Here is a 23,268-nt window from a genome sequence, read left to right as displayed (position 1 = left end):
CGTCACCTCTCACCAACCACCAACTCAGCCGGGCAGCTTCTGGGCCGGCTTGTTCGCCTCTCGAGCGCCTGCAGAGGGAGCGTCTCCCGACTTCTGGGCTTTTCCTGCTCGCCGTGAAGGGTGAAAAAAAAGACACTGGCCGGTTCAGCATCGCATCTGCCTGTTGATCCATCCATCCACCCCCATCCATCCCTGTGCTGCTGCCTGCTTGAAGCTGACCCGGCGGCCCTGACTCACAGTGATTGCTTCGTACAGCTCCCCTGGCCCCCGTCTTCGGCTTGCCAACTGGGCCCTGAGGCTCGCGTTCTCACCGCTACACTGTCCTGCTGCCTGCTGGGCCGTTTTTCTTAGCCCTTTTTGTTGAGCTTGGTTGAGCCCGGTTGCTGCCTGCTCTGCACTGCTTGATATATTTATATATCTCCAAGCACCCGCCCCTTCTGCAGCTTCCAACATGGCTGGCTCAGAACCTCTTCCGCCTCCCCAGAGCTCGACAACTGCGTCTTCGACCATCGACGGCTCCAAGAGAGACACTCCGGCAGCTTCTCTCACTCCGTCCACGCCTTCTACATCATCAGCCATACCGGACGACTCCAACTCCAATACTACTACTACAACGACAGCCGGCAGCATGGGTGACAAGGGAGATAGTCTCGAGATCAAGCAGCAGGACCGCACAGCGGAAAACCTGGCTGCAAAGACAGAGGTCAACCCTTCGCTGGCAGCAGACGGGGCCAACACTACTGCCGCCGCCAAGAAGCCTGGCTGTGGTAAACATACTCACTCTCACTCCAAGTCAGACAAGGCCGGCAAGAATAAGAAAAAGAGCAAGAAGAGGAGCAAGAAGAAGGTCGAGACGGATAGCTCGTCGAGTGACAGCAGCAGTGACAGCGACAGCGACCTGGACGAGGAAGAGGTGAGCTCCGACTCGGACTCTTCGGATTCGGACAGCAGTTCAGACTCAGACTCGTCAGAGTCCGAGTCTGAGCAGAAAAAGTCAAAGCAGAAGAAAAAGAAGACCAATGAGCGGACTAGACGGGTGAAGGAGAAGAAGAAATCTCGGTCTCGAAAGCAGGAAGACACCGAGGACTCCTCTGATAGTGATGACGACGATTCATCAGATGAAGACCAGGGGTCAAAGAAGCAAAAGGAGAGCAAAAAGGTGGCAAAGAAGATCGTCAAGAAGCTGCTCAAGAAGCAGCAGCAACAGCAGCAGCAGTTGCAGCATCACCTGGAGAATCCGCAACACATGCCATCTAGTATACCAGGCGACACTGGCGGTTATGATGTCGTCAGCAGCAATGCCGCCAATATTACTCGGGACATGCATAAGCGCGCCCAACAGATCAATCACATTAACCAGCTTGACAGAAGAACGATCAGGCGTGCACGTCTCATGAACCAACCTGTTGCAGATAACACTTCCCAACGCCAGCTCAAACCCAGGACTAAGAAGAATAAGAGAGCCTCCAAGGTTGCCTTCAAGCGAGTTGATCAACGTAAGCTCCCTTTCCCCCATTTTCTTTTATTTTCCCCCCTATTTACCCCCCCGTTGAGAGAGCCGGTCATCTATGCATTCAATGAGCGGTTATAGCTGACTTTCACTATAGTATGGGACAGCACCATCCACAACTACAAACTCACGGAAACGGTGAAAGATCCCGGAGCAGATGAATGGGACCAGTACATCTTCACGGTCCGCCGCAAGTTTGACTGGGAAAACAGATACACCGATACCGTCGTCGATATCAAGAGCAAACCCCTGAGAGATGCCCTGGCCCACATCATGGATGGAGTCAAGGGTGTCAGCCTCGTCCAGGATACCCCAGTCCTTGACCCAAACCTTCTCTTCCTCTACCTTGAAGAGACAAGAGAGTACATGCATGAGCTCAAGGCACAATCCAAGTCAGAGAAGAAGAAGAGGAACCGGAAGAGAGCTGCCACCAAGGCAGCTCACCTGAAGATCCTTGTCAAGTATCTCGACAAGGACTATGCTGAGACAAAGAACGCCCTATACCCGCTCCTGGACAATAATACAATCACATACGATCTGCTGTGGGCTTTGTTCAAACCAAACACAATTGCTTACACACAGACGTATGGCACGCCCGATGAACCGCGTGCCTTCAAGATCGAGTATGCCACCAAGGAATCCTCCTTCATGAGAGGTCAGTGGTACTCTATTGAAGGCCGCTATCTTGAATATGACGGCAAGTCGTTCGGCATGGGCACTATGTCTGCCGAAGTAGACCATTTCAAGGGCCCCCGAAAGATCTCCAGCTTAGCATGCTACCCTCTCAAATACCACCGTGATCCCGAGGCGCTGCAGGCTCAGCTCATCGAACGTGGAAAGAAGTTTGTTTCCCTGCAGGGCATGAACTACAGGTTCCACAAGGGCATGGCGTTTGTAAAGCGCAAACGAAGCATTATCAAGGTCAACATCAACGGACGCATCATGGTAGATCCGGCTTTGCATCGTCGTATCAATCCCAACTATGCCATCAGCACCGTCAAACCCAAGGAACCTGATCTGATCATGGAAGTAGGCGGAGATGACGATAGCGATGACTGCTGCTGCGGCTCCGATTCTGGCTCTGAGGGTGGCGAAGGCAACGATGAAACCTTCAAGCCCAAGACCCGACTGAAGGTCGTCCAGGATAAAGAGGGCAAAACTCACGTTGTCGAAATGGAATGCGACGAAAACGGCAACGAGATCCCCAAGGAAAACATCACTAAGCTTGAAGATGGCGGAACGGTTGAATACGAGTTCACTGAGGAAGAACTCCTGATAGCCTCTCCTGTCGTTCTCGGCTTTGCATTCAGTGAAAAGCTCTGGCTTGAATTCACCGTCTCCGGCATCACGGAAATCGACTGGAACTCTGGCGCTTTTGACTCCCTCGTCTTACCCGCAAACCAAAAGTCTATCGTCAAGGCCCTTGTCGAATCTCACACTTTCCATGCCGCTGAAAACATCGACGATGTTATCCAGGGTAAAGGCCGGGGTCTTGTAGCTGTCCTTCACGGCCCACCTGGCACGGGCAAAACACTCACGGCAGAGGGTATTGCCGAACTGCTCAAACGACCCCTTTACATGGTCAGTGCGGGCGAGCTGGGAACAGACTCACGCACCCTCGAAGGAGAACTCAATAAGATCCTTGACATCGCCCACTCATGGGGTGCGGTTCTGCTGCTGGATGAGGCAGACGTCTTCCTTGAGAAGCGTACGATTCAAGATATCCACCGCAATGCTCTGGTTAGCATCTTCCTGCGTCTACTAGAGTACTTCCAGGGTATTCTCTTCCTTACTACGAACCGCGTTGAGACTTTCGATGATGCCTTCCAGTCACGTATCCACGTTGCCCTGAGATACGGAGACTTGACCACCAAGGCTAAACGGTCTGTTTGGAAAATGTTCCTTGACCGTGTCCAAACCAAGGAAGGCATCGAGGTCGTCAAGTTCACGGATAAGGATTACGATACTCTGGCTAGGCATAACCTAAACGGTCGACAGGTAAGCATGCTCCTATACTTACTTTTTTTGCGCTCAAGTTCAATTCCAGCTAACAACATATAGATCAAAAACTCAGTACGCACTGCTCAGGCCCTGGCTATAAATGAGAAAGTGCCCCTATCAATGCAACATATTATGCGTGTCCTAGACGTAGCAGAGACGTTCGAGCAGGATCTCAAGGGTGGAACAGGCTACTTGGACGCCATGAGAAGCTACACTTAATGTGGTTTTCATTTCCTTTATCTCCCTTCTCATTTCTCTTTATGCCTTTCATCAATATTCCCTTTCCTTCACTTCGCCAGTGTCATTACTAGTTCAACCTCACCATACCTTTCACCCTTGTTTTTCTCTTACGTTTCAAGTTATGGTTATGATAATACTTCTGGCTTCGGTTCTGGTTCTGGCCCTGGTCCTGGTCCTGGTACAATTCCCCCGGTGCGATTTTCAGTGTCTTATCTTCCTTTCTCTATTTTTCCTTCAGTCTTGTTCTACCGGTTTACCACAATACTATCTACCTACCCGGCCCTATGATATCAACACTGTTTTAACTCCACTCGACCACTCCCTCCATCAATGCTCTTAAAACGCAATATTAGATATAAAACACCTCGTTACTTCGGCCTTTCTTACCGTCCATCCCGTGTCACACCTCCAAGGGGTTTTTTGTTACTTTCTAAATGTTCCGATGAGCTTGTGGAGGGAATAATACTGACCACCTGGTGTACTCTTTGTTCTCTTTTTCTGCTTTTTATGGCATTGTTTTCATTTGATACTAGTATTTGTTTGAGACAGACAAACTTGATTGATTAGCCTGGTTAATGGGTGCGAGGAGGTAATGGAAATGAATATTTATATCCAGAATATATATATCTACAAAATAAGTCGAAACGTCAACCGGGATCTAAGTCTACCGCCACAGGAATCGGTGGATGATATAGAATCATAAATTGGCCATTTAAAGTACAAGCTAGAGGGAGGAAAAGGGACTTAGATCTGCAGCAAGCCGCTAACGTTCAACACGCCACGTAAACTAGAAACCCTTGGGAGATCGTAGGCAGGATTGAGGTAGAGGGTGAGAAAAACATAGTACAGTAGTGGTAGGGATACTAAAGTGGACGGGCAGGCTTCATCATAGAGGATACGATTTAAGGGTTGGCCTTGACGAAGTCGACACCTGCAGAAAAAATATACAGTTAGCCGTGGTCTATAAAGAGAAACAAAGGACATGAGAAGTAACGTACCCTTCTGGATGTTCTTCTTGAGCTCAACAAGGCAGTTATCGAGGAGCTTCTGCTCGTACTGGGAGACCTTGCCGATGGGGAGGATCTCCTCAACACCGTTGGGGCCGAGACGGACGTTGGAGGCAACGAACTCGATACCCTGGTCCTTGTAGAGGGGGCTGTCAACGAAGGTGGGCTCGATGACGTTCTTCTCGCCCTGGGTGGCTTTGAGAAGACTGTCGGCGAAACGGGCACCGGCCTGGGCCATGGAGAGGGTGGCAGATCCAGCACCGGCCTTGGCCTTGACAACCTCGTCACCACCGAACTGGATGCGGTTGATGAGCTTGTCGAGGGCCTCACCGGCAATGTCGGAGTGGTTGGACTGGGAGATCAGTGGGATGATGGTGACACCGGAGTGACCACCAACAACGGGGATCTTCTCATCAGCTGGGTCGGTGTTCTTGATCTCAGAGACGAAGCGAGAGGCACGGAGGACGTCAAGGGTGGTAACACCGAAGATACGCTTGGGGTTGTAGACGTTCTTGGTCTTGAAGACCTCGGCAACAATTGGGACGGTAGAGTTGACCTATTCGTACATTAGACGGCGATTTCGACTGTTACTATTGCAAATGAAGTACTTACGGGGTTGGAGATGACGAGGATGTTGGCGTTGGGGCAGTGCTCAGCGGCAGCCTTGGCCAAGTCACGGACAATGGAGGCATTGGTAGCGAAAAGGTCTGACAAGTCAGCTTCAAAACCTCTCCCTATTTTCCATTGATGCTTCATAACAGCAGCGAGCAAACATACCATCACGGGTCATTCCTGGCTTGCGGGGGACACCGGCGGGGATGAGGACAATTTCAGATCCCTCAAGAGCCTCCTTGAGGCCGGATGGGGTAGGCTCATGGCCGCTGACAACGCTGTTGGTGTTGATGTGGCTCAAATCAGCGGCAACACCTGCAATCGACCGGTCAGTTTTATGGCCTCTTCTTCAATGTTCACCTCAATTGCAGAGCTTGGAGGCTGCAATTGGGTGTTTCGTAGCTACGTACCGGGTCCACCACGGATGTCGTAGAGAGCAAGCTGAGACACACGAGGGTTCAACTTCATCAACAGGGACAACGGCTGGCCAATGCCACCGGCAGCACCGAGGACGGAGACCTTGGAGGCCTATAGCAACCGAATTCTACGTTAGCACACATATCCTGCAGCGAAGGAATGCTCCGTCAAGCTGTACCGAAGCTCCCCGGAAGCGTTGGGGCCGGCGTCACTTACTTGGGAGGCAGTGGCAGAGAAAGCTCGTCTCTGGAAGAGAGTGGCGGTGCGGCGTGCGGCGAACATGGTGAATGCAATTGAATGAGGGATCTCAACAAACAGCGGGTGAGAAGGGAGTTGTGGCGGTCGGCGTTATTTGTCTTGCTTGTCTCGTGGGAAGAAGAAGAAGATGAAGTCGAAGTCGAAAGTCGAAAGTCGAAAAGTTGTTGATGTTTTTTCTCGGACGGGAAGTCACGTGCACTCGGGCTCGGCCGGCGATTTCGGCGTCAAACTTTTGGATTTTGATATCAAGAAGAAAAGCAAAGAGAGACAGCGATCAAACATCAGACAGCAGGGAAGATGCTGGCCGTGGCATGGCAGGCTCGCTACTACTTAACATTACTCAGTTACAGTTCTAGGCTAGCTAAGTACATAGGCGGCGATCTGGGGTAGGTTGGCTGAAGTTTACAGGGGGGTTCATGGCCGTATATAGGCCTTGGGGGAGTGTTTGGGATAGTCCTCCAGCTCTGTGTGCAGCGTCTCCTGGCGACTGAAGTCTCTCTCGATAACCCCGATCTCCTGAGCGTGATGGTGATGTCCTGGCTTCCGATCAGTGTCTCCGTGACGGGTTCTGTGGTCGTAAACCAAGGGACTAGCCGAGGTCTGCGATTCACATGTCTGGGAGTGAGACCAGACCGGCAGTCCAGAGTGAGGGTCGGATGACTTTGCGGCCTTCTTCTTCTCCTTCAGTATTCGATGGCGCTCGGTGAGCTGGTTGATGATGGCGGCGAGGATGACCAGCGCTGCAGAAACCATGGGGGACCACTGCCCGATTGAACGGATGCCTTCTTCGACGGGGAAGTGGTTGATCATCAGGTTGATTTCGTTGATGAGGATGTTTGCAATGAAGATAAAGGGCGTCAGGATGTCGAGGACCAGGTCGATAACAAGCAGTGGACAGATGAGCGTGATGGCTATAAGGCGGCGTTTGTTGGACTGGAACTTGGCTGTGCTCGCATACCGCAGCAACAGGATGTACCCGCCGTACCAGGTTGAGCACGCAGCGTTGTAGATGTGCTGTGACAGGCGGGCGTTCAGAGAATGGTTCAGGTAGCCCAGCACCCAGTGTGCACATAGATCAGAAGGCGAGTGCAGCGACAAGTTCACAGACATGCTCTTATGCGCAGCAGCGAGAATCGGAGCCATCAATGCCACGGTCAATGTCGAATACGTCCCAACAAACACCTTGGCTGGCATCACTGTGATCTCAGATGGGTCTCTCAGCGGCGTTCGGACTCCAAAGCACTTGTAGGTGCAATTAAACATGCCGCTGGCCAGCTCAGACTGTGCCTTCAGAAGCGTCCCGTTCGAGGACCTGCAGGCCGGCTCAGCCTGGGAATTGACATCCAGCAGCAATGCCCTGCCCGTCACGCAGCCTATGCCAACCATCATACCCCACAGAATCAACACAACTCTCGAATCAGAGTTCCTGACAGATGAAGACCAATGTATCAGTGCTGCAAAGGCCAGACATCCCGTTGTCAGAATCGACCATGCAGCGAGAATGTCCAAATCAAACGCCGGTGTCTTGGAAGTGACCAGCGTCAACATATGTATAGAAGTCGAGCCTGCAAAGGCCAGAGCAGATGCCAACGCTCCTAGAACAAGCCATCTATGGGTTCGTCCGATGATGGCAAAGACAAGGGAGCCGTAGTATAACAGGCGAGAGAGAAAGCCATACTGTCCGCTTATCGGGAAGACGCAGAGAACAGAATCATCCCCCGCTGCTGTCTCGTTAGGACCAAAGATCCCCCGGGGCTCTAACTTGGCTCCGGCTGCTGGTAAAGTCGAGGTTGGTGCCGCCCTGCTACCCTCGACCAGCAGCAAGATGCACAGTGCGTATAGTGAAATCGACACCCATAGCTCACGTCCGGGTCTCGTATGGCGGATCATCGGTATATAAAACACATTCGACGTGATGGCGCATCGGTAATCATCTCATTTAGTTGACGACTTCACTCCGACCCAGCTCGATAACTGAAGTCGAAAGCAGCTGTAGCAGAAGTCATATGACTAATAATCCCACCTCCTCTTCACCAGCAAAGACGTTTCACAAAAACGCGGCTGAACATCGTATTTATATATTTACTCTGCAGGACTCTCATCCTTGAACAAAGTCGCTGCGTTTTCCCGTTTGTGGCTGATTGGCCCGAAGCCAGCATAGCCCCAGTTGATACGAGGACTTAAGCGTCCTTTGGACGGGACAGACGCCCGGCAGCAAAGCCGCTCCATCAATGATTGGCCTGATAACGGCCACCGGGCAACCCATTCGCCTTTTGATGTTTGGCTTGATAGAGTGCTGTGACATGGGTAGTTAGTCCGATGGAGACATCCTGATGAGCGGGAAGGATTTGACCCCTTTTCTACCACAAGATGAGGTCATCCTTGAATATACCTCGTACGAGCTATCATAGATAACTACACGCTTCTCTTGAGGGAGAGATGATGCGGTGTTTAAACAATATCTCATGTTGATACAAGTAGCAGTAACGTCTCCATTGTTGTATACAATAGCCTTCTCGTAACTATGCAGATAGGCTTGGTCGTACATCTTTGTCAAGTTATTTGACTGGCATTCAGATTCAGCCATTACCAATTAAATGTTTCAAGCCTCGTTTGCTGTCGGCCTCGAGGACGTTATCCGATGTCTGCTGGAATAGCGAGGCACGGTAGAGGTGTTGTATCCCTTCGCAAACGCCACTGGGAGATACTTTTGGCTTCCGGTAGCAGGTACTAGCTTTGGGGGCTTAGCTGGTTGAAGCCAAGGTAGGAGGGCCGTGGTGAAGATTATCGAGACAACCATCAAGAAAGAGCCATTATTGTTAACCAATTACTTCCCTCCTGTACAGCAGCTCGATGGCGCCGATTGATTGAAAATACCGAGGTCGTCAGCAACCCCCGTATCAGCGCAGGAAATGAAGAACTGCCCAGCAGAACAAGATAAATATCACAAGCCCTGCCCAAAATATCCATTTGTCCTGCTTGGCTCTTCTCTCGATCATCCGTATTGTATCTCCGCTTACTCCCAACGTATTAGCGACACTGTATAGCCTCCGTTGGGTGCCTTTTAGCATTTCGCGCTGCTGGCCAAGATCAGCTAGGACAGCTCTGCCTCTATCAAGAAACTCATCTATTTGGTTATTTGTATTGGCTAAGAACGACTGTTCTCGTAGGGCATGTGTCTCTCGGTTATAGTCTGAAGGTGAAGCGCCGAAGCTAAGCCCGCCGCTTGCATGGGCCTGTTGTCGGTGGGGGCTCGCGAACGCTGAATGTTGCGTAGATAGGTTCGATTGGGCATAAGGATTCTCGGGTGTCGCTGCATTGTGAGGCCTGCGGCCTAGTAGTTCATTTCTGTTTGCAGTAACTTGCTATCCACCAAAAGTTCAGCTCCGGAACATCTCAGCCACTCGTCACAGGTTATACGTACAGCTTCTTCCCTCTCTTTGCGTAATCTGTCAAACTGCAGCCTATAGTCCGCCAGCTCGGTTCTGAAATTCTTTACCCGCTCGAACGCTTTCTCTTGTTTGGCAGGTATGAGCTCCTTCTTCGAGAGCGAGGAGTAATCATCTATTGTTCGTGAAAAGGATGTGAGGGATGCAGATATCTGTCCTGTTATAGTATTGTATATAGTCAACCCATGGCTCCTTCACCGGGATCTAGTACCTCCGGGTAGTAAGATGGTGGTACCTTGTAGAGCTGCTGGTCCGCTGGTGGGAGATTCCGCAAAAGTGTCCAGGTCGCGACGGACAGCCGCTGACTGTTTCAGGGCAGCGTTGAATAGAGAATTCTACAGCCACGCTGGTTAGCTGGGAAACGTAGATATCGCCGGGTGTCTAAAGGCCTACCATCTTGAGCTATGATGTGTGCGCAGAGCACAAGCGACGACGCAACGCGAAGGGGATTCAAGGCAGCACAGCACGAGTACGGAGTATGTATTAGGCTATTGTATATCAGCTACCTATAATCAATTTCTCTCCGACCGCCAGTGTAGTAATAATAATGGATCAAGAGCGACGTCGCCTGAAGTTGATGTGAAGTTGATGCCTTTCTTGCTGTCTTTTCTGTCTCTTCGCTTCTTGCAAGCTGTCAACTTTCTGCCCGCCTTCACCGCCCTAACTAACTAACTAGCTTGCTGACCTCATCCACTCGACCTCAAGGTAACGAACTCATCAACAACAGCAAAATTCCAAAAACATCCACATCAATTTACCGACATACCACCCGCCTCCCCTTCCTCATCATCTTCATCAAAATTCCCATCTTCACCGTCATCGTCATCGTCATCGTCATCGTCATCGTCATCGTCATCGTCACTGCCTATTTGAATCATCCCTAACGAATCGATGACTTCTTCAAGCTCCTCTGCTTCACTGTTCGAACGAATGGGTGCACAGTGTGTTAACGCATTTTGCTTGAGATCTTCCGGCAAATCGTGTCCCAACTCCTCCATAAAGCCGTAAATCATGTTGTCCCTTAGATATTCCCCGTGCGTAGCCCATGCTCTCGTGAGCTCTGGCCACTCAGCGTCTGGAAGCTCACTGCGAACTATACCAGTCTTCTGCGCCGCTCTGAAGTGTATAATCATCGAAGTAAGGTAATGGAAGTATAAGTATCGCGCTCGTGGACGAAAGTCATTGGGAAAGATCAATTTTCGTTCATGTAGGTCAGAGAATTTCATTTCCCCACCTGGAAACACGTACTCGTTCCAGAGCCCCGACTTATCGACAATTAGAAATTGCCATTCTCGGACGTCCGGGTTGTCTGATTTAGCCGGAACAACGACGATCTGGTGGGCATCGAAGTGTTTTTCGATCTTCTTCGGGAGAAGCAAAGCATTTCTTGGTGAGTTTATTTCATATCTTGCATCTCTGCCGAAGATATATTCCATCGCCTTAGGTCCAATTGAGAGCGGAAAGATGTGTGCTGCGACAAACTCATCTCTCTCGCGACGAGTGCCATCCAGGACACTAAAACAGTACGTGGTGTTGTTGGTTTTCGTAGTTCCACCATAGGCTCTCAGGACGTCTTTTGAAAAGTCGCTTTGCTTCTGACGGCTTGTTTTGCTCTGGATCGTCAAAAGCAGATCCACATAAGCAGCACGCATAGATGTGAGGTTAGTGGTAGTCGACGATGACTGTTGGAGAATCTTATTCCTCTTATCGAAAAGCTTCTCCTTCTCCAGTATAGAAAGTCGTTTGGCACTCCGTTGCTCTTGTTGCGACTTGTATTCTTGCGCAGCCTGTTCAAAACTCGGATCCGATAGATCACTGTTTCTCTGCAGCGCACGGAATCTCAAATCACTTATCTTGTCTTCACCGTCAAGCTCTTCCTTGCTATACTTCCAGTAGTCCTCTGACCCATAGACCTCCTCGCTGCTCCCTTGGCGGGCCCTCCGGACTGCAGCTCTCAGGTCCTTCACGCGAGACTTTTCGTCGTCCGTCAGTTTTGGATCCATTTTCAAAGTCTCGGGAAGTGTACTCTGTAGCTGCCGTAGAAGTAGCAAGGATAGTTATATGAGGCTGGAATAACGGCGATCAAAACTCACGCAGGCTCGAATCAGGGGTTGTGTTTTGACACAACGGTGGAGTCCAGGAGGGGGGAAAAAAAAAAAGAAAGAAAGAAAGAAAAAAAAAATATGGAGGAGCTTGGCTTGGTTTGTGCGTTTTAAACCCAGTTCAAGCGACGCTTAGTAAGCGTCTTCCATTTCATTGGCTAGTTAGTTGGTTAACTGGTGTGGCGGATGGGCGAACTATTTTCATATTTTCATTATAAGTTGCTTCCATTAGTTATGCAAGTTCCTGAACATGTCGCCCTCCACATCTGGATCTGGGATAATAAGCAGCTAGAACCCGACCAGGGACCGGTTAGAGCAATTTCGCAAGCTATCTACGTACAGCGTTGACCGGAGAGGACCTATCCAAGTAGATGGAGGAGACGATATTAAAGCCTCCTCCGTTTTCTCATTGCTTTGCCAACTCTCCCTGCTTATGATAAATTGCTTTTCCAAAAAGGGATCTGGCTCACTCTAAAGGAGGTACTGGTTCGAAGCTGTCAGGCACTTCTGAAATGCCAGGGACTGCATAGCTCGCCTGCAACGGTTGGAGACATTTTAAGGAAATCTCCCGTCCACACGAAGTATCTGCATGTGTATACGTTGAACACCCAGGTATAGACATGAGCCTAGTCCGAAATTAGTGCGTTTAAATACTCCAGAACCTTCTCCGGAGGAAATTCTTTTGAGTTCTTTAAAAAAAAAAAAAAAAAACTCGCAAATCCAGCCAGGCGGTTCATTCATTCATTTTTAATGTTGGCTTGATGCACCATATTATCGGTGTTCTGAAAAGGGGCAACACCGACTATACCAGCCCATGCAGAGGAGACATGATACAAACAATCCCAGGATATGCATGCTTTGTCTTGGGTGACATTCGCTTCTCCCCGAGCCAATACAAGCTGTCAACCCTTGATGGAGAGAAATAAGAAGGAGTTATTGGATAACCAACCAGACTCCATAGCACTTGGCTCCCATCTGCTGCGAGGTCGAAGCTGATCTGCTGCTCTTTTCGAACGTACGCCAGGACCTTAATACGCCGTACGTAGTTTTTCGTTCCGCGATAACTAAGTATATCGAGCTCCCAGCAAGGCCTGGTGGAGACTTTCGTTTGCCGGTCAGTCCCTGCTGGCGCACACAACAACAATAGCAATGGATCCACTGCATGTCAACAGTGGAGAAGGTCCAATGCATATAGTTAATATAATTTTTGTGCCAGGACCAGGTAACGAAGTAGTGTCTCAACTGCGCCGTACCTGCAGGGGAGTTGATGTGCTCTGGCCTGCGGCGCTGCTCCGCTGAGAAAAAATTGGCGGTTATTATTATATATAAAAAGCGAGATGAACTGTACTCCGCCCCCTTCCATGCTGCTCAACCCATATCCATATCTTTCACTCGAAGCTACATAGCTTTTACAGCGCCTATAAGAAAAATGCGGGCTACGTTCACACTCCTTCTCGCGGCTATAGCTGCCGCTAAAGATATCACGGACGACGATATTACCATCATCCTGCCTAACGAGCGGCCAACCGTTACCATTGATCCATGGCAATGCTTGACACAGAATCTCACCGAGTACTTCGATGTTCCGAGGCCGACTGGCGCCTTCTACTCTGCTGTCTACTCTCATGGCAGTGAGCTGATCAAGGACTGCGTCGCAGCAACGAAGGGAGTAGATTGCCCCTTTCCTGAGTCCTCTGACTGGTGCAGCCTCAGCACTTCGATACCCGCGTCTGTGCTACCAGCCTACTCCGCCTACGGTAGCGTGGCCTCTGTGTGGTGGAAGTCACATAGCTCTGCGGTCTTCACAGCCGCCGAGATGTGTCCACTTGGCTGGTTTGACGCCATGCTTTCGATTCCTGGCGGTAGGGCGTGGATGAACCTGACCAGAATCTATGGTGGATGCTACGCTCACGCACAGCCTACCCCTGGTTCTGAACCCTCGAAGCGACTATCGACCACATCCGGGCCAACAGCTATGCCAGATGCGGGAGCATCGGCTACGGGCCATAGCCAACCGACCGCGACTCCTATGAAAAACAGCATTTTTGGCCGGGCCGAAAACAGGCCAGGGTCTCTAGTGGCTGCCGGTGCTGGGCTTGCTGCCGCCTTCATTAGCTCAATAATACTATAGCCGAGACCTCACTCAGAATGAACTTGATGGCCGGGAGAGTTGGAACGAAGAACTGATGATTTACTGTTATATTGGCGTCATCCCCTATACTTGCATATCCCCCTATCCCCTAACAATTGTATTGGCGAAAGCTAAATGGTCTACCCAACTGACCAAACCAACCATATATTTTTCAATGGGAACCAACGCTGTTTATTGGTTAATTTTATAGACATAAACTCTAAGAAGTTATAGCAACCAATAGAATGAGCATAAATTATAGGCAGGGGTTAAATCCAACGAATAGCATTCTGCAATTTTAAAGCCGCCTTAGGACTCTAGCAAAGCTGATCCGTTGAATTGATAACTACCTATTATTGAAAATCCTCAGTCGGAAGACATCAGCCCTGGCTCCGGTGGGATGCACTGACGGGAGGTTAGCTGCAGCTTCCGATAGTTTAGGGCTCGCCTGATCACCAATTGTTATGAATTAACTACTCGGTGTTCTTGAAACGCCAGGCCTTGGCGGCCAGGGCGCTGCATCCTTTGTTAACTCGTTGTTACTGTCTCCAGGTGACCCCTCTGGATATAAATTTCCACCATCCGACCCGCGCGCGTTTGCGATATCCTACGAGAACAATAAGGATACGGGTACGGGCGTCATACACAGCTGAACGAGCATCCAGTAACATTCTGCGCAGCAACCTGTCAAACGGGCCCGCCTGCCAATATGCCGGAGCTTTGTGACATCACCTACTCACGCGAGGAGTGCATCGCCGCAGTCCGTGGGTATTACCAGTTTCTTACCGCCATGTACCTGAAGGAGAGCGATATCCTGGAGCCGCCAGAAGGAGGCTGGCCATCGGTTACCCCTAGTGCCATACAACAGTTGGGCAAGACGAACGAAGTCGCGGCGCTGCTGCGGCATCTTCCCTATATACGCAATCTAGGAAACGGCAAACCCCTGACCTTCCCATGCAGTCAATTTGAAAATTGGGAGGAGTCCTGTATGTCCATAAACCAGGGCAGGTTGGAGCTCGAGGGCATTAAAGAGTGCTCAGAGGGCCATGGCGCGAATGATGTGCCGCCTCATGTTATCGGCCTCACAAGTGGTGGGCGGATTAATTACCCTCTTCTACTCGACACAGAGCTTGGTGTTATTTACTGGCCAGAGTGTCCCGGAGATATTCAGCTTGACTCCAACGCACCCTGTGAGCGAGTCTGGGACGACCCGTACGAGTACGCTTCGATGAGTGAGGCAGAGTGGCGCGCCGAGGGTGCATACTGGTCCATCCCAGACTTCTTTGAGATTATCAAGGACCAGTTTCGCCGTCTGCTCTTTATCCCCATTAGTACGGGCACTGTTATTGATGTCTATAATTACCGCGATTCGCCTCAGTTTATCCAGTTTTTGCAGGAGATATATCGAGAGCATGGCTGGCCTGACCTTGAAAAATACAACAAGCTAGAATGTCTCAAAGATATACAAAAGCGGCTGACGGAGAAATATCCCGAGAAGGTTGACTATGATGAAGCCCTGAATGAATAGACAGTCGATATAGCAGGCATGCATGGTGTTAAGGGTACGGCGTACATTTTCAATTGTTAACATCATGCCTGGTCTAGTGTTGAAAAACAAAAGAAACTATTTCAAGCTCTTCCTAACGAGTTACTCGAGGACTTGCCCCTGTTGCAGTGGTAAGCTGCGTCTCACTGATCTGGCTGCTAGGTACTGGTGTTGATGAGAAGAACCCCGGTGTTGGTGTAGAGACTGGTGACTCGGAGCCGATAGGGGTCTCAGTAACTGCCCCTAGAAATCGCGATGATAACTCAGCCTGGCTAGGTGTTGATATGAAGTTCGGATAATCTTGCTCGATAGAGTTATATAGCGGCTTTTGGGTGTGTTCCTCCATGACTGCAGGTCCTTGATAATATCCAAGCAATATCCTAATTCGATCTTTGATATCGCAGAATTTTTCATCGGATAATTACTCATTAGTTCTAACTACATTAGGAATTATATGCAGTCTTTTAACTTCGAAAGAGACTGCATCAGTTGATGCAAACACATCTCGTATACAAATGCCACCGAGCAAGGGGGTTGCAACCAAATTTCCTAATTAGGAAGTCCGTGCAATCTTCTTTCATGCAGCGGAGCGCTGCTGAAGGGGTCTAATACCTGTTTTATCACTATGTTTGAATGTACACTGAGGAAGCCCCTGCCATACGAGGTCTCAGGCTTGCCTATACTAGTATTATGCGGCTATATTTCTTGGGGCTGCGGTTTACAATAACCGCTTCAGGGGTCCTATCTTCGCCGCAATCTAGGTACTACAGGGGAGTAATTAATAGCTTGAACATAGCTAGAGGGACGAAGTACAGTACTCGGAAAGCCGGGCCACATAACTTGAAGTGTTTGGATACCCTCCATGTGGCGATTATAGAGGTATATGCATGCATATATATATATATTGCGTGCAAGCTGCTCCTGATGGATGCCACCTCTCATCCTTTCTATAATCACAGGCTTTCACTACCATAATGAGGTCAAGCGTGAGTTGTGTTTCAGCTGCCCTTCTATGGGGGGGCAAGTTGGACCTACGCTGCTATCAACCTCAACGGCTCCCAAGCGGTGTTGCCTTTGAGTGAACATGATCCTTCTCCCATTGGAGACCCTACCACCTACTATCCTGACCAGCATGATTGCCCACTGCCTTGTGTTGACTATGCAAACATCCATAGCTGGATCCCCTATTTCTCTGTGGATCGCTTGCGCCGTTGCCAGGAGCCGCTTCTTGTGCAGTTATCCGTTACCCAGCCGCTGGACGACCTGGAGTCTACCATACTCCTGCGCACCTGTACCTCAAGTTCCAACATATCGCACGCTTTTGCCGCCAAGCAGATCAATAACCCCAAGAAATCCGAAGAACTATACCAGAGAAGACTTGACACCGTACCTGCATGTGTTACCACCGGCACCGAAGTCCAGGACAGATTAAATCTGGCTATTGGGGCCAGCAATGAACGAAAAATTACCCATGCTACTCGCCTTCTTGACGGCATGGAGAAGTTCTTCAGTGCAAAAGATAACTGTGACGAGAACTTTCTGTTTGCCTATTACAACGGGACCGCTGTAGGGCTCTATATTGGCCCTGGTCTGGGTAAACCTACTGCAAAATCAGCGCTCAGTGCCCTGTCGAGCTACATACGGACCCGTGGTGCGGTCTCAAACACGGCTGTCCAGTTGTGCGGTGATGACCGTAAATCAGATCGAGTTTTTGGAATATACATAGATACCACTGGCGATCTTACAGCAGTCCAGAAGACAGTCTCCGAATGGAGCAAAGGGAACTGCATGACGGGGTTAAAGTCTCTAGGAGATCTAGCAGACGTGAAGGTGATGGATATCGCTGGCATGCGCATCACCTCTGGCAATGATACCACCAACAACGGTACTCACGATAGCACCCATAGTCACCCTCGGCTTCTAAAGATCAGGCATAATTTATTGCACACAAACTTCCTTGGCAAACGCGATGTGTGTCGCTACATCCAAATCATGCCTGGTGACAGCTGCACCTCTCTTTCTATGCGATGCGGTATCAGGGGTGCCGATTTTCTCAAATTCAACCCCAAACAAGATCTCTGCGCAACTTTGCAGCCCAATAATTACATCTGCTGTTCGGCTGGAGATCCCTATACACCACCAACGCCAAAGCCTGATCCAGATGGCACCTGTGCCAGCCATATTGTCCAGAATGGAGATTCTTGTGACGCCATTGCTCGGAAGTATCGCGTTACCGTTGCTGACCTCGAAAACTGGAATAAGGCCAAAACTTGGGCCTGGACTGAATGTAAGGACATTCTAGTTGGCTACAAGATATGTATCAGCGATGGTTCGGCACCTATGCCTGCGCCTCAGGAAGGCGCTGAGTGCGGCCCATTGGTCCCCGGTACACAAAAACCAACCAACAAATCAATCTCACTAGCTGATCTCAACCCATGTCCTCTTAAATCCTGCTGCAGTAACTGGGGCTACTGTGGTGTATTCCCCGGGCACTGTACTATCAATGCGCCCGAAGGAGGAGGGCCGGGTAGCAAGAAGAAGGGCTACGAGAATACCTGTGTGTCTAACTGTGGCAATGAAATCAAGCAAAATTCGGGACCACCGGCAAGCTTTCAGCGGATTGGCTATTATGAAGCCTACAACCTTAAACGTGATTGTTTAAAGTTAAAGGCAAAAGATGCCAATACTGACGGATCCTATACCCATATGCACTGGGGTTTTGCTGAAATTGACCCTAACACTTTCAAGCCAATTATCAAGGAATCCAAAGAGCAATGGGAGGAATTCAAAGCTCTGCCAAATGTTAAACGTATTGTCTCATTTGGCGGTTGGGCATATTCAACCGACGCTGCTACGTATAATATCCTACGCTCTGCTATTATTACCAATCGAGACACATTCGCCAGCAACCTCGCCCAATTTGCTGAAGATGAGGGCATTGATGGTATCGATATTGACTGGGAGTACCCGGGAGTGAGTCCTAACTTTACTTCTTACACTGATACTCGTCTTAACTATTTTTATTAGGCACCAGACATCACGGTTGGTGGTAAACCAATTGGCGAAAAGCGTGATGGTCTTTCCTATCTCAGGTTTATTACTGTCCTGAAGCAAAAAATGGGCCCAGATAAATCAGTATCAATTGCAGCCCCTGCGTCATTTTGGTATCTGAAGGCATTTCCTATTGATACAATCGCCAGAGCTATAGACTATATCGTCTATATGACCTACGACCTACACGGTCAGTGGGACTATGGTAATGCAAATGCATTCGATATGTGTCCGTCAGGAAAATGTATCCGAAGCCATGGTAGGAACCCGTCCTTCCTTACCCGTGATTTATATATTTTGCTACTAACGTTTGAGTGCTAGTTAACTTGACGGAGACACGCAATGCTCTTTCTATGAGTACGTTAAATCTATCCCTTTTTTTACACATAAGTGCTAATATAAGGTTATAGTTACCAAAGCAGGTGTACCTAACAATAAGATTTTTGTTGGTGAATCTAGCTATGGTAGATCATTCCATATGGCCCAAGACGGCTGCTGGGGACCATTATGTGAATTCACTGGCTCTAGAACCCAGTCAGATGCGCAACCGGGCCGATGTACTAAGACTGCAGGTTATATCTCTTTTGCAGAGATTAACGAGATCATCAAGCGTGGTGATGGTGTTAATGTGTTCCATGACGATGCCTCTAACACGGATGTTATGCTTTATAAAGGTTTGTTGACTCTGTCTCAACCCCCTCTTCTAGCATAGTGTTAACACACTTTGGATATATAAGAGGTGACTATATCAGCTATATGACGCCTGTCACTAAGGATACACGGCGCGCTGATTGGAAGGACCTGAATTTTGCTGGTAGTATTGATTGGGCTGTTGACCTACAGTCTTTCACATCTACCGATTATGAATCGACCCCTGAGAGGGCCTCATCCGGGATGGGCTGTATTCGGGGAGGGGATAAAACACTTGATACTGGATCCCTCTGTGAATACTCCTGCTACTTGGGGTTCTGCCCCGAAAGTCTGTGTACATGTCTAGAGATGGGCCCGTTAAGGAACCTGCCGAAAGAACATTCTGGGGTCAACGTTGTAGCCGAGGACGAAAATGACGTGGAAATGACCCGCCTTTGCATATTCTCCTGCAAGTATGGTTTCTGTCCAGGCGATATATGCATAACCCCAGTTGATTGGAGCAACGATGGACCAGAAATGGTTGGCGATAACCCTGATGCCTTCAATACATCCGACGCTAGGTGGCAAAACTCACATAGATGTTTTGTCTACAAAGATGCCCCATATGACCATATAGGCCTGGAACAATGCAGCCGTGCATGCAAACCAGAAATTGACGCCGCCAAAGAAGCCGGTAGAATGTACAACGTGGGCTGCCTAGGCTTTTGGCCCCTTGAGAAGGAAGTGCCCTGGGTAAGAGATCCTTCGAGTATGCATGAAGTTGCTGATGGGATGTGCCTATGTGATAGTGTATTTCTCAATGAACTTGCAACAACTTTTTTGGAAGCGTTGCCAGCCATCGGTCAGGTACGTCGTTTAACTCCATTTAGCCACGGAGGGGAACATTACTAACTGTACTAGATCGGCTGCTATATTCTTTTATCAACTATCAAATTGGTGATAGATATAGGCACGGCGATTATTCCTCCTGCGGGGAGAGCCATCAGTGCTGGTTTGGGTAGGATGTTATGCCCACCCCCCCCCCCCCCCCCCCCCCACATTCTTCTTCTTCTATCTATTGATGCTAACAATAGGGAGTAGATGCCGTTATGACAGCTGCACAATTGGCTTCATACGTTTATTCTGAGACGGAAGACCCTGCCGGCGCGTTTGAGTGGTGGTTAAGCCCATGTGGCGGATCTGACCTTGTGCCAGACGACCTTAAGAAGGCCTTCGATATCCTCAGCGGAGTGGCAGAGGGAATATCAAGCTTCCGAAAGCCAAAAAATATTGGCCGGGGAAGTGGTAAAAAGGGTGATGAGGGTAACCCGAGAACTCCCACGCAGCCCCGGCCTAAGGCGCCTACTAAGCCCAAACCCACAGGGCCGAAAAAGAAGAGATGCTATATCCCACCTAGTAAGGAAACGGTGCGCCTCGGCAGAGCCAAGAATACAATCCGAGTGCAGTCATGTGTCTCCAGCAGAACAGTAAGGCAGGAGTTAATTATCACATCGATTTCATACGGACCAACGCCCACTGCAACAACAGCAGATTGTGCTAAATCCTTATCACAAGCCTGTTTTCACTACAGCTCAGCCATTCGAGTCAATCCGCACTGGGCAACGCTGACCTGCCCCCCCGAAGCCGCCGTCACCGCCAACGATCGGAAGGAAGGCAGTGCAGTCGCAGCATGGTCTTCACAGCATAGCGGTGCCGGGTGGCAGGACGGAGCCAACCGCGCCCAAACTAAGTGTCAGAGAGATGAGTATCCACCAGCTTACTTCCTCGGTCCCAACGATCCGGCGCGCACAAACAGTGGATTGAATGCCCAGGGACAACTGATAAGATGGCTTCCTGGCAGAGAAAATGGAGGAGGCGGCCAGATATGGTCAGGAGCTTGCTTCATCGGCCCAGTCAAGGCTCTCTCTGATCAAGAATTTAGAAGGAAGGTCGAGCGGGCGTCAGGGGTCAATAGGAGGGTCTTAAGGGCTGGGGATTTGACGCAGACGATGGCGCTCGTCGACGTTCCCACGCGACCCGAGTTCAGTTTCACCTCATGGGGTCATTCGGCAAATCCACCATGTAGAGATGGGTTGGAGGCTAACCCTTGTTGGCCATCTGGTATTGCTGCCCTGGATCCAGGCTTCACCCTCCTCACATTTGACCCCTTTTACAACGGACAGTCTCCTCCATACGACTACAAGGCGCCATATGTCAAAGGTTCAAATGGATCCTGATTTCATACAATTGGATAAATTGGAGCACTACAGTCCTGTCTCAAGAGTCAAGAATGAATAACTATATATAAGTTGGAGTATATATATACACGCATTAGGGTTAGGGAGTTAGACACGTTTCTCTAGAGTCTACGCTATACAGTAGCAAAACTCCTTACTATTAATTTGGGATGTAATTCGGGAGGTCTAGGATTGGCCATGTTTAACACATCCCAGGGCACAAGTTTTATGAAATTAGGCTCTTTAGAGAGACTCTGCTGCAATACATGTTCAAAGTGCATGCAAAGGGAGAAAACATGAATTGAAATGACAAACATGGAGATAAACATTTAGCGCGTTCTGTTCCGATGATGCAGTATGAAAAATGCCGACACTTAAAACACTCAAGTTGAAGGTGGAGTCAATGCTGATGAAATGATGCCGAAGCCACTATGCTCTAACAATACTAAGACAGTCTCTTAAACGTCCGTTAGTATAAGCAGCCTATTGGACACGATCGTCCCTAGATCGGTAGATCCACTAGGATCAACTTCAGAAGGGAGGAATAAGGTATACATAATTTTCTCGAGTCGGTCCTTTAGCCCACTTACTTTTAATATTTTTCCAACTCTCGCATGTACTGAGAGAAGAAATGGGCTTGGCATTAGGACTGAACTATCCTCGCAACGAAGAGCCATTAAACCGTTGCTAGGGAGGAAAAAGAACGCAATGTGATTTGCCTGGGTGTGTTTTATGATTTTGTAAACATGAGCGTCGTCCTATTATGGCGATACCTGTTAGTTATCCAGCACTCATACTCAATGGAAATATTGTACGGAGTACTAACTGTTTCTTTGAAAGTAAGGTTGAAAGAGCCGAACTGAGGGTGGAGAGAGTGGTCGAGTGTGATAGCATTCGCAGGGGTATTGATGGTTTCCGGGGAGAGCACTCTGTGTAAGCCCGGAAAGTACCTGTATAGACATTGCCAAATTCTTGCCTTGTTCTCAGTCTAGACGTTTTAATTAGAATACCGCGTATAGAGCTATTAAGTATGAGAAAGCACTAACCTCGATGGCTTTATCCCCGTCAAACTTCCCCAAAGAAAAAGGAAGGATATGCGCAGTTTCAGTAGTTGTTAAGGCCTTATGATCGTTAGGAATTATGAGTCCTCTTTCGACGGACCGGTCGTCCCAAAGACCGGTAGCCTGACACCGATAGCCGTCCCTCTTAAGACAGTCCTTTTTGAGTATAGACTGTTCGCTGCGAGAGGATGGATTCATTGATGTTACGACAAGAGATTCAATTTGCACTTGAGTGTCGACACAGGGAGATGGGGTGGGAGCAGGAGTTTTTCCACCTGGTGCTTGCACTGAAACAGCGTTAGCCTGAATAAATGTAGCTCTCCCTTAAATAGCAGATATATATACGGAGTACTCACTGGACTTTAGCACGGCATCCACGAGATGGTTTCTGAGCTGGCGAAGTTTACTATCGCCATCTAGAGCTATTATATCCTGCATCAACCTCACGGAGCCATCTTTTGGGAGATGATCCATAAATGCAGCGAGCAGACGGACAACGTCGTCCTGGGCATTAACAGGGACATATTTTTGGAACCGCTCCCTGCATTGACGATCAAGATCTTCCGCCTCTCCGAAAGACACGCTGGTGAGCTGGCTGAAGGAGCTGCTGGGGACCGGGCTCGATGCTATGGGAAAGTCAAACTTGAACTCCATGTTTAAAGTAAATATTAACGATATGGCTCTTCAGCAAGGTGATGTTCCGGGGCAAGGGCTCAACGGTCTGGGACAGGGTCTGGGGCACAGCAAGATAAAACGCGTCAAAAATACGACGGCAGAAAAACAAAAGGTCAAGTTCTCGAAGTTCTTGAAGTTTTTTGTGTGAATTTAAGTGGACGAAATAACTAGCCTATGCTTAATAAGCCTCCTTTGTTGTGTTGGTCAGGTGATTTTATTAAGCCCTAGCCCTAAGACAACCTTTTATGCATCACAAAAATAAAGTTCCCCCTTTTTACCTTCGTTCCCTAAGTAACTTGGACGCTCTTGCGGCAACTCTCAGGACTCTACGGAAAAAGAAG

The 23,268-nt window shown here is 49.2% G+C and overlaps 8 protein-coding genes across 8 annotated transcripts; 4 read left to right on the top strand and 4 right to left on the bottom strand.

Annotated features, from left to right (window-relative positions):
- Nucleotides 1–451: 451 nt before the first annotated feature.
- Nucleotides 452–3,730, top strand: TRV_04781 (uncharacterized protein; the record flags this gene model as incomplete). Its single annotated transcript, XM_003021062.1, has 3 exons — nucleotides 452–1,496; nucleotides 1,608–3,508; nucleotides 3,572–3,730. 3 exons carry the CDS (start codon nucleotides 452–454, stop codon nucleotides 3,728–3,730), a joined length of 3,105 nt encoding a protein of 1,034 aa, XP_003021108.1.
- A 923-nt stretch (nucleotides 3,731–4,653) lies between these two features.
- On the bottom strand, nucleotides 4,654–6,069 carry TRV_04780 (uncharacterized protein; the record flags this gene model as incomplete). The annotated part of the gene is made up of 6 exons (XM_003021061.1): nucleotides 4,654–4,682; nucleotides 4,750–5,314; nucleotides 5,371–5,492; nucleotides 5,536–5,685; nucleotides 5,781–5,898; nucleotides 6,004–6,069. 6 exons carry the CDS (start codon nucleotides 6,067–6,069, stop codon nucleotides 4,654–4,656), a joined length of 1,050 nt encoding a protein of 349 aa, XP_003021107.1.
- A 390-nt stretch (nucleotides 6,070–6,459) lies between these two features.
- Nucleotides 6,460–7,935, bottom strand: TRV_04779 (uncharacterized protein; the record flags this gene model as incomplete). Its single annotated transcript, XM_003021060.1, has 1 exon — nucleotides 6,460–7,935. The coding sequence occupies one exon, from the start codon at nucleotides 7,933–7,935 to the stop codon at nucleotides 6,460–6,462; it is 1,476 nt and encodes a 491-aa protein (XP_003021106.1).
- A 2,071-nt stretch (nucleotides 7,936–10,006) lies between these two features.
- TRV_04778 (uncharacterized protein) lies at nucleotides 10,007–11,497 on the bottom strand (the record flags this gene model as incomplete). Its single annotated transcript, XM_003021059.1, has 2 exons — nucleotides 10,007–10,125; nucleotides 10,261–11,497. 2 exons carry the CDS (start codon nucleotides 11,495–11,497, stop codon nucleotides 10,007–10,009), a joined length of 1,356 nt encoding a protein of 451 aa, XP_003021105.1.
- A 1,366-nt stretch (nucleotides 11,498–12,863) lies between these two features.
- Nucleotides 12,864–13,727, top strand: TRV_04777 (uncharacterized protein; the record flags this gene model as incomplete). Its single annotated transcript, XM_003021058.1, has 1 exon — nucleotides 12,864–13,727. One exon carries the CDS (start codon nucleotides 12,864–12,866, stop codon nucleotides 13,725–13,727), a length of 864 nt encoding a protein of 287 aa, XP_003021104.1.
- A 790-nt stretch (nucleotides 13,728–14,517) lies between these two features.
- Nucleotides 14,518–15,255, top strand: TRV_04776 (uncharacterized protein; the record flags this gene model as incomplete). The annotated part of the gene is made up of 1 exon (XM_003021057.1): nucleotides 14,518–15,255. One exon carries the CDS (start codon nucleotides 14,518–14,520, stop codon nucleotides 15,253–15,255), a length of 738 nt encoding a protein of 245 aa, XP_003021103.1.
- Nucleotides 15,256–16,201: 946 nt separating this feature from the next.
- TRV_04775 (class V chitinase Chi100) lies at nucleotides 16,202–21,191 on the top strand (the record flags this gene model as incomplete). The annotated part of the gene is made up of 7 exons (XM_003021056.1): nucleotides 16,202–16,259; nucleotides 16,337–18,246; nucleotides 18,301–18,583; nucleotides 18,735–18,998; nucleotides 19,037–19,821; nucleotides 19,876–19,972; nucleotides 20,056–21,191. 7 exons carry the CDS (start codon nucleotides 16,202–16,204, stop codon nucleotides 21,189–21,191), a joined length of 4,533 nt encoding a protein of 1,510 aa, XP_003021102.1.
- A 458-nt stretch (nucleotides 21,192–21,649) lies between these two features.
- Nucleotides 21,650–22,906, bottom strand: TRV_04774 (uncharacterized protein; the record flags this gene model as incomplete). The annotated part of the gene is made up of 4 exons (XM_003021055.1): nucleotides 21,650–21,949; nucleotides 22,018–22,179; nucleotides 22,238–22,539; nucleotides 22,609–22,906. 4 exons carry the CDS (start codon nucleotides 22,904–22,906, stop codon nucleotides 21,650–21,652), a joined length of 1,062 nt encoding a protein of 353 aa, XP_003021101.1.
- Nucleotides 22,907–23,268: the final 362 nt, after the last annotated feature.

This window comes from Trichophyton verrucosum (genome assembly GCF_000151505.1).
Source record: "Trichophyton verrucosum HKI 0517 chromosome Unknown contig00368_1.f1.exp, whole genome shotgun sequence".
Taxonomy (NCBI): Eukaryota; Fungi; Ascomycota; class Eurotiomycetes; order Onygenales; family Arthrodermataceae; genus Trichophyton; species Trichophyton verrucosum.
The sequence above is the reverse complement of the archived record's forward strand: the minus strand, read 5'-3'. Positions and strand labels throughout refer to the sequence as shown.